This window comes from Hyla sarda, chromosome 5 (assembly GCF_029499605.1).
Source record: "Hyla sarda isolate aHylSar1 chromosome 5, aHylSar1.hap1, whole genome shotgun sequence".
In the NCBI taxonomy this organism is placed as follows: domain Eukaryota; kingdom Metazoa; phylum Chordata; class Amphibia; order Anura; family Hylidae; genus Hyla; species Hyla sarda.
In genome coordinates this window covers 182,798,565-182,808,990 of record NC_079193.1, presented here as the reverse complement: position 1 = coordinate 182,808,990, position 10,426 = coordinate 182,798,565, and the positions used below count along the sequence as shown (strand labels likewise).

At 42.3% G+C, this 10,426-nt stretch overlaps 1 protein-coding gene across 1 annotated transcript in view; it reads right to left on the bottom strand.

Annotated features, from left to right (window-relative positions):
• Positions 1-2,108: 2,108 nt before the first annotated feature.
• ANKS6 (ankyrin repeat and sterile alpha motif domain containing 6) overlaps positions 2,109-10,426 on the bottom strand; it is a 49,487-nt gene continuing 41,169 nt past the window's right edge. The window contains exon 16 of the mRNA XM_056520821.1: positions 2,109-2,641. Within this exon, the coding sequence (XP_056376796.1) occupies positions 2,592-2,641 (50 nt within the window). The 3' untranslated portion in view covers positions 2,109-2,591. The remainder of the gene's footprint in view (positions 2,642-10,426) is intronic.

The window sequence follows — 10,426 nt, the reverse complement described above, 5'->3', positions numbered from 1 at the left end:
ATTTATTCATGTACATATAAACCAAAATGTACCACTAAAATAAAATGGGGTGGATTTACTAATATTGTCTGTCATTAGACAGTAAAAAAATATGCCATCACAGTGGCTCAGGCGATTTGATAAGTTTGGCACATCTCCACCTGTTTGTTGGCTTACTTTACACCAAAACTGTATGCTTAAATATTGATACAAAATTTGTCTTATGGGATTGCATTTATCCCAAGACCATTGGCTGTCTAATTTTAGCTGCATACAGGCGACCAGTTGTGTGATTTTACCATTTAGGATAACCCATATGGCCCACTTGTGTAAAACAACTAGGGGGAGAGAGATCACAACTTGTCCAGAGGGACCAATCAGATCACTTCTTTCATATTTCAGAGGTCTTTTCAAAAATGAAAGAAGCGATCTGATTGGTTGCTATGAGCAACTTTTCCTTTTGACAGGTTTTGATAAATCCCCCCCCCCCCCCCCTCCAATTGTTTTCAGCTGCTTGTGAAGTGGCATGTCATGCAAAATCACATAATTTTTGGCACAATGTGTCAAACTGCTGCATCTCTGCCACAATAATAGAAGCCAAAAAGCCTCACTCTGTTCAGTTTACAGTACATGTTGATAGTTTTAAAATTGCCATCTACATGTGATACAAAAAAAAATTGGTGCAGAATTCTGAGTATGCCGAGGACTTTCAAGTCTGCAGCGTGCTTGTTATGTCCCAGATTTTCTCTGCAGATCTTATTTTCCCTTCTTTCAGTAGAGTGCATGTGGCTGCATGCTGAGAGAATGAAATGGGAGCAACAGGATTAACAGGTTGGATGGAATTTAGCTTCATTAGGCTGCAAATGGAGTTAGCTCCATAAATATATAAACAAAAACAAAAAACACAGAAACAGAATAATTTATTTCATTGTAATAATACCAGCAAACCAAGCACACCTGTCATGTCAGGCGACTTTTCAGGATAAGATGACCTGTGTGTGTACAGGAGGAGCATTATTTCTGGCTATTATATAATTAGTATATGATATTTATAGCAGATTTGTTTTCTGCAGGCTTCATCTCTAATTTTCAGTTCTCCCAGAGCTGATGGACAGAACTCCCCCTCCACAGACTTGTCTCACAGACACAGGACAAAGCTGAGCTGATTTTTAGAGTGGAATACAGTCTTTTACAGGAGAGGGAGAAAATGTTTGATAAGAGAAAGAAGCATTACTGTCCAATAAGATATATTACAAAGCTTCTAATATTCACTTGAACTATTGATAAAGAGTTTGATAAAATGACAGTGCCTATTTAAGCCGAAAACAACATCACACATCGCAAATACTATATTTATGACGTTTACCTCCTGATAAAAACACAAATTTCAGTTTCATTGTGTGTCTGTAAAAGGGTGCTGGTGTGATTGATTCATCATAGTTTTATAGCACTTTTCTAATGTAAAGTAGGGGTAAAAGATGCAGAGTACAGCCTGGCATTGTAAAGTACCATGTGTCATAAATCTCAACAAAAGTGGAGCTTGTTGTTTTAAATAAATAAAAAAAAACAAATATGGAGGAATTTATCAAGGATGGTGTAGGTAACCGATTTTTGAACCCCTTTTTTGTGTGGTAGCAATGTGTACATGCGGCAAATTTATTAAATAGTTGCATGACGTGATAACTATGGTGCTTTTTTATTACACTTCAGTACTCCACTTTGTATGGTTCTTTCTCTGACTTTTTCTATGACTTTTTATCCTGTTTGCACTAAAATGTGCAACTTTTACAAATACTGTCCAGGTTTGTAAGCCAGGTCTGGGCTGGTGTAGATTTGTGGCAATTTGAAGGCTTTGCGACAAATTTTACATGATAAATTCATGATCTCTGCAAAAAAGATAACCAGACTATGGTAAAGCTACACAATTTTAGAAAAAGCATCTAAAGCAAAAGTCGCAATGAAAAGACAAATCGTGCAACAAAACAACACCACAAAAACAGGGTAAAACCGATGATAAATTCCCTTTATAGCGTGCTGTAGAGATGAGCAAAGTTACAGTGATTCGATTCGTCACAAACTTCTCGGCTCGGCAGTTGCTGACTTTAGCCTGCATACATTAGTTCAGCTTTCAGGTGCTCCAGTGGGCTGGAAATGGTGGATACTGTCCTAGGAGAGAGTCTCCAGCCCACCGGAGCACCTGAAAGCTCAACTAATTCATGCAGGATAAAGTCAGCAACTGCCGAGCTGAGAAGTTCGTGACAAATCGAATCACTGTAACTTTGCTCATCTCTAGCGTGCTGCATCACAGAACTTAACTGGGGTATGAGTAAAATTAAGTACGTGAGTCAATCAGGCTGTAGATTTAGAATAAATATATTAGGTTGTGATAAGAAATTTTAAACATCTTGGAACTTTCCGCTTGAATAAAGCTTCTTTTGCTTGAAGTAGTTTTCTCTATATATCCATATTATACCATGAGGTGCGCAGTGTTCTAGATGGTGATAAGTAGAACCATGCTTCAGTGTCTATGCACCATTTGTGACAAGGCGCTGGTGTCTTTGCTTTGTTCACTCAGGATATGAAGTCTGTGTATGGTCAGGGAAAACGCAATGCTACCTTTTGTTGGCAACAGAGGCTTTTGGTTTTGTACAGACACGAGGAGCTATAAAAGTGAGAAATAGGAAATATCAAATATCATTAAATGGCAGAAAGTTAAATGGTGACTATATAGAGATTCTGATGTTTAATTATTTTAAAAACATTTGCTAAACCTCCACGGACTCTACTGAATAATTGTGCCCTCCATAGAACAGGAATTTACAGTTAGTCTATTCAAGTAGGACACTTCTATAGGAGGGAGTAAATGGAACAGGTTTATGAAAAGTAGAACTCTTTTGCAATCCTGGCTTCGTATTCAGTAATTGCATTTAAAGGGGTTGTGCAGAGAAAAGGTAACTTATCCCCTATCCACATAAGTGTCTGATCACGGGGGATCTGGCTACTGGGACCCTCCCACAATCTTCTGCATGGGCCCCAGGTCTCTCCAAAAAGCGCATGCTGGGAACTCTTGGCGCTCCCATATAAAATAAATAGCCATCACTAGCTTGCGCTCCTCTGAGAGGCCCGGGGCTGTTCAGGAGATGGGGGTCCCAGCAGTCCGATACCCTGTGATCACACACTTATCCTCTATCCTGTGAATAGAGGATAAGTTACTTTCCGCTGCACATCCCCTTTAAAAACCTGAACATGTGAATACAACCTGTAAAATAAAAAAAAATCCCCTTAAAAAGAATGATGGCCCTCCCATTGTCCATAGGAAAAAAAAAAAAACATATAAGTTCCAGAGGCGACAAATCTTCTGTACTATAAGAACTGTAAATCTGTGGAATTAAAAGGGTATTCTGGTGATTTTTTTTTTTCCATATCAACTGGCTCCAGAAAATAAATTACTTAAAATAAAAAATCTTAATCCTACCAGTACTTATCAGCTGCTGAAGTCAAGTTGTTCTTTTCTGTTTGACAACAGTGTTCTCTGCTGACACCTGTCTGTCTGTCTCAGGAACTGTCCAGAGCAAGAGAGGTTTTCTATGTGGATTTGCTGTTACTCTGGACAGCAGAGGTGTCAACAGAGAGAGCACTGTTGTCAGACAGAAAAGAACAACTCAACTTCAGCAGCTGATAGGACTGGTAGGATTTTTTTAAGTATGTAATTTTTATTAAATATTTTATAACATAGAAAAATGCAGGTAGTCGACAAGCATCAAATTAAACAAACCGGGAGTACCCGGGAGACAAAGCGCATACAGCATACAGTATTCAACGTTAAGGCAAAATCAGGAAGCATAAAGTGAAGCCAAATATGAACTCAAGATGCAAGCACAAAAAACACAAGACAAACACAGAGAGAAAGAGACCACATCATACAGACATACAGGAGAAAAAGAAAAGACAAGAAAAAGGGAAAGCCAACAGGACAAGGAGAGGGGTGGTAGCTCGAGGAGGTTGCCGGTCAGTAAAGCGATCCCAGACAGACAAAAATAACGGCACAGTATTGTTCAGAGAAGCAGTCAGTGACTCGAGGGATCGGATCTCACGAACACGGGCCAAAAGATCACTCTCCAAAGGAGGGGGGGGGGGGAGCGTCTGCTTACAGTGTTTAGCAATCAGTGTTTTGGCGGCTAAAACAATATGCATTAAGAGTTTAAATGGCTTCTTGGATAAATCCCTGTATGACAAGTGCAGGAGTTAAAACCAGCGGGTCAAGAGGGACAGACACCATTCCTCCGCAGTGCTGGCGTTGTGGGGTAGGGATTGGGTCTACGTTTCATATTTTTTAATCTTGTCCGCTTATAGTGGGCTTTTGGAGGGTGGTTTGCCTGTTTAATTTGCTTAGTACGGGCCACACGAGAGCCCCACTCCCGCACCATACCAGAGGTCAAGCCAGCCGGAAAATCAGGGCGGTACAGAAAGGATCTCATAGGGGAAGACAAGGACATGAATTTAAACTATACAGAACAATAACCCCCAAACATAAGGGGAGAAAGCCATCGGACCCAGAAGAGGACCCATGGAAGGTTAGAAAAGAGGTAAAGTCCAAAGAAGAGAGTTAGGATGAACAGGGGCAAGCTTCTGAAGCTCCATTCCTCTGCTATAAGCGTGATACGATGACCACGCAGCCAGGTGGTGTAGGTGGGCAGCCCAATAATATTTGACCACATCTGGGACAGCCAGACTCCCAAAAGGACCTACCAGCCAACATAACAGACATCAGGAGACGATGCCTCTTAGCATTCCAAATAAAACGAAACAAAGCAGACTGAAGGGAGCGAAGAATAGAGCAACTAAGGGAGGACCTTCATTTTAACGGCAGCTATGCGGCCAAAAAATGAAATATATTGGGACCTCCATTTCTCCATAAGGCCCCAAAGATCCAGAAACAAAGAGGGGAAGTTAGCAGAATAAAGGGAAGCATAGGAAGGTTTCAAGAGAACCCCAAGATACTTAAGAGCAGAGGGAAACCACTTGAAAGAAAAATTAGCCTGAAGAAGAGTAGACAGAGCGGGGGAGGTTTAAAGGGATCGCTTCAGAATTAGAAAGATTCACCTTATAGCCCCAGACCCCCCCATAAGAGTGCAGAAGGTGATACAAAGCAGGGAGAGAAAATAAAAGGACGAGTGAGGGTGAGGAGAACATCTTCTGCAAACAGACAGATCTTAAAATCCCTATCATGCAACTTAATCCCAGTGATGTCCAGGTCTCTCCGGATCAGAGCAGCCAGCCAGAGCAAAGATCAAGGGAGACAACGGACATCCTTGCCTGGTCCCATTAAACAAAGGAAAAATTGGAGAAGTCATATGAGGCAGTAGGGGAGGAGTAAAGGCCCTGCAAGGCAGTCAGAAAAGGCCCAGTAATCCCAAAGTTCCGAAGGGTAGTGAAAAGAAACGGCCAACTCAGCCTATCAAAGGACTTTTCTGCATCAAGGATAAGGACCAGGGGCTGCTCAAAACGCTAATTGATCATGTCGACTACTTGGCGACAGGGGATAAAGCCAATCTGATCTTTGTGAATAAAGAAAGGAAGAAAGCTAACGAGGCGTGCCTCCAAGGCTTTAGTAAACCGCTTCAGGTCTGAATTAAGAAGGGCAATGCGTCTGTAGCTCGAACAATCATGGGGGTCCTTACCTGGTTTAGGGATAAGAGTGACTAAGGAATGTAAAAAAGATTTCAGGATCCCCTCACCCCTCAGAATAGAGTTAAAGGGGTTCTCCCTTGTTTATACTGTTTTTTGTTATTTTGTTTGTGTGTTATGTGTGTATAAGTATGTGTTTTTTTATGTGTGTTGTAATTATGTATATATGTATTTTCTTACCTTTTGTGAAGATCCGGAAGCTGGCCCCTTTTTCTTCCAGCGGCTTGCTGTGTACCTCGGCCTCCGCCATGTTGTGTTCGGTATGTGGGATGTCGGGGGGTGTGTTCTTGCTTCTGTCCTTCCTATCTTCTGACGTCCGAGGCAAATCTTTTCTTCCTGTTTCTTCCGTGGTTCAGCAACGAATCTGCGGCCTCTTCCGGCGCATGCGCAGGTAGTTTTTTTTTTTTACCAATAGTTTTTTTTGTCTAATTGACAAACTGTCTGCGCATGCGCGAGTACGCAAGTGCTACGCTAACAGCGTAGCGTACTTTAGGGCTAATAGCGTAGCTTCGCACAAGCGCAGACAGTTTGTCAATTAGACAAAAAAAACTTTATTGGTAAAAAAAATAAAAAACGACCTGCGCATGCGCCGGAAGAGGCCGCAGATTCGTCGCTGAGCCACGGAAGAAACAGGAAGAAAAGATTTGCCTCGGACGTCAGAAGATAGGAGGGACAGAAGCAAGAACACACCCCCCTACATCCCACTTACCGAACACAACATGGCGGAGGCCGAGGTTACACAGCAAGCCACTGGAAGAAAAAGGGGCCAGCTTCAGGATCTTCACAAAGGGTAAGAAAATACATATACACATAATCACAACACACAAAAAAAAACACATACTTATACACACATAACACACAAACATAATAACAGAAAACAGTATAAACAAGGGAGAACCCCTTTAAACAGAGAAACGAGGGTCAGTAAGTTACATTGCAGAAGTGCTAGGCGGCATCACGCTCCCGCGTGTCAAATGGGAGTTGTGAAGGAAGGGAATAAAGTTTAGAGTAATAGTCTAAGGAGAGGCAAGAGATAGCTTCAGGGGGATAGTGAAGAGTACTTGCAGCATCCATCAGGACCGAAGGAAACTGCGCAGCGGCACGGTCACGCAGGCCTCCGACGAGCATAGTATGGGCCTTATTGCCCTTTTCATAAAAACGTTGTTCGGTGTAGAGAAGGAAGTGCTCAACCTTATGAAGAGCCAGATCACCCAATTGAGGGTGTGCCGCAGGATTAAGATTTTTTTAATTCAAGTAATTTACAAATCTGTAACTTTCTGGAGCCAGTTGATATGAAAAAAATAAAATGTTTTTCACTGGAATACAACTTTAAGTTAGGGAGTTAGGGGCTTCTAAAAAGGCTACGGGCTCGGTCACATCTATGTCATAGCAATGGTGTGGAATACCGATAGACTTCCATCACACCAATCTAGTCAAATGTCACTTTTGGCTACTTTTGTCCCCTGTATAATTGATAATTGTGTATGATTTTTTTTCCCCCACAAAAGTATATTAATGACATATGTTGTGGTATAGGTCTAGATGTGTATAAGTTTAAAAAGTACATGATAGTTTTACACAAAAAAGTATTTTTGGTCCTTCATATACCAAAATGAATAAAAAGCTATTGAAAAAGACCCATCAAAACAAAAATGATAGACCCATCAAAACAAAAACTATAGATCACAGCGCATAAAATGAGACCTCATACATTCCTATATAGAGAAAAATAAAGTAGTTTTAGGGGTCAAAAGATGACAAATTTCAGCATACTCATTTTCTAACACAAAGCGCTAAGGTTTCTAAGCCACCCAAAAATTGCAAAATAGCTCTTCTTTCACTTTTGCAGCATAAATAATTTTTTTGGTCAAGATATAGATTTTGTGGTTAAATAAGTGATGTCATTACAAAGTACAATTGAGGACGCAAAAAACAAGCCCTCATATGGGTCTGTAGGTGCAAAATTGAAAGCGTTATGATTTTTAGAAGGGGAGAAGGAAAAAACGAAAGTGCAAAAAGGAAAATTGGCCGGGTCCTTAAAGGAGTAGTCCAGTGGTGATTCAGTGGTGAGCAACTTATCCCCTATCCTAAGGATAGGGGATAAGTTGCAGATCGCAGGGGGTCCGACCGCTGGGGCCCCCCGAGATCTCTTGTATGGAGCCCCGACAGCCGGCGGGAAGGGGGCGTGTCGACCTCCGCACGGGGCGGCGGCCGACACGCCCCCTCAATACAACTCTATGGCAGAGCCGAAGCGCTGCCTTCGGCAATCTCCGGCTCTGCCATAGAGATGTATTGAGGGGGCGTGTCGGCCGCCGCCTCGTGCGGGGGTCGACACCCGCTATCTCGGCGGAGAGCCGGGGCCCCGTACAGAGAGATCGCAGGGGGCCCCAGCGGTCGGACCCCCCGCGATCTCAAACTTATCCCCTATCCTTAGGATAGGGGATAAGTTTTTCACCACTGGACTACCCCTTTAAGGTCAAAATGGGCTCAGTCCTTAACCCCTTAAGTACCAGAGCTTACGGTATGCCCTTAAGGACGTTTTTCCGTTTTTTGCATTTTCATTTTTTCCTCATCACCTTCAAAAAATCATAAGGCTTTCAATTTTGCACATAAAATTCCATATGATGGCTTATTTTTTATGCCACCAATTCTACTTTACAGTGACATTAGTCATTTTACCAAAATATCCACGGCGAAACGGGAAAAAAAATCATTGTGCAACGAAATTGAAGAAAAAATGTCATTTTGTAACTTTTGGGGGCTTCCGTTTCTACGCAGTGCATTTTGTCGGTAAAAATGACACCTTATGTTTATTCTGTAGGTCCATAAGATTAAAATGATATCCTACTTATATAGGTTTGATTTTGTCGGACTTCTGGAAAAAATCATAACTACATGCAGGAAAATTTATATGTTTAAAATTGTCATATTCTGACCCCTATAACTTTTTTTTTTTCCGCGTATGGGGCGGTATGAGGGCTCATTTTTTGCGCCGTGATCTGAAGTTTCGATTGGTACCATGTTTGCATTGATCGGACTTTTTGATCGTTTTTTATAATTTTTTTTATGATATAAAAAGTGACTAAAAATACACTATGTTGGACTTTGGAATTTTTTTGCGCGTACGCCATTGACCGTGCGGTTTAATTAACGATATATATTTTTATAGTTCGGATATTTACGCACGCGGCGATACCAAATGTTTATTTTTATTTACACAGGCTTTTTTTTTTTTAATGGGAAAAGGGGGGCGATTCAAACTTTTATTAGGGAAGGGGTTAAATAACATTTGTTAACTTTTTTTTGCAGTGCTATAGCTCCCATAGGGACCTATAACACTGCACACACGGATCTTTTACCCTGATCCCTGCAAAGCCATAGCTTTGCATGGATCATCGAAATAGGTGCTCGATTGCTCAAGCCTGTAGCTCAGGCTTGGAGCAATCAAACCCAGATCGAAGGCGACGGAGCAAGGTAAGGGGGCCTCCGCTCGCATTCTAGCTGATCGGGACATCGCGATTTTATCGCAATGTCCCGATCAGCCCGACTGAGCTGCCGGGAAGCGTTTACTTTCACTTTCAGATGCGGCGGTCAACTTTGATCGCCGCGTCTGAAGGGTTAATATCGTGCGGCGACGATCGTTGTGCCGCGCACTATTAACCCTTCAGAAAGTGAAAGTAGACGCTTCCCGGCAGCTCAGTCGGGCTAATCGGAACATCGCGATTAGCCCAGGGTCCCGGCTATGGCTAGCAGCCGGGACCGACCCGGTGTGATGCATGAGGCGTAACCCCGTTTGACGCGTGACCCCGTTTTAAACACAGGTTAAGAGGTTAAGGACTAAGGGCGTACCTGTACGTCCTAAGTCCCGCTAACGAGGTTTAAACCATTCTCACGACCGGAGAACGGGTTAAACCCCGTGGGTCCTGGTTGCTACAGGCAGCCAGGACCCACGGCTAATGTCGAGCACCGGCATTAACCTTACAGACGCTGCGATCAAAGTTGATTGCGGTGTCTAAAGTGAAAGTAAAACTATCCTGGAAGCTCAGCGGAGCAGATGTCCCGTTCAGCTTACTAGACGACAGGAGGGTCCTCACCTGCCTCCTGGTCGTCCGACCAGTGATCTACTGCTCCAAGCCTGCTCAACAGTCTGCAGCAGCAGAGCACTGATAACACTGATCAGTGCTATGCTATGGCATAGCAATGATCATCGTATGCAATCAGAAGATTGCATGGTATAGCCCCTAGTATAGTCTATAGTAAAAAGTGTTAAAAAAATTTAAAAAAAGAGAATACATGTGAATAAGCCCCCCCCCCCCAATAAAAGTTTTAATCACCCCCCTTTTCCTTTATTTTCTTTTTTTTTTTATAAAATAATGTAATAATAAAAAAAAATCATATGTGGTACCACTGCGTGTGTAAATGTCCGAACTATAAAAATATAAGGTTAGCTTAACCACAAGGTCAATGGCGTACACGTAAAAAAAATAGCAAAGTCCAAAATTGTCAATTTTTGGTCACTTCTAGAGATGAGTGAGGTTACAGTAATTCGATTCGTCACAAACTTCTCGGCTTGGCAGTTGCTGACTTTAGTAACAATAGATAAAAAAAATCAGCTCACCAAGTCGTCTCCAAGGTATGTAGCGGATAGCACAATACACCTACACCAGCGGGAGCTCCGGATAAACTCTGAGGCCCAGTCCTCAGGTGTAGCAATCAGAAAGAGTAAAGGAAGTTCCGGCTCCCAAGGCTGGATAAAACA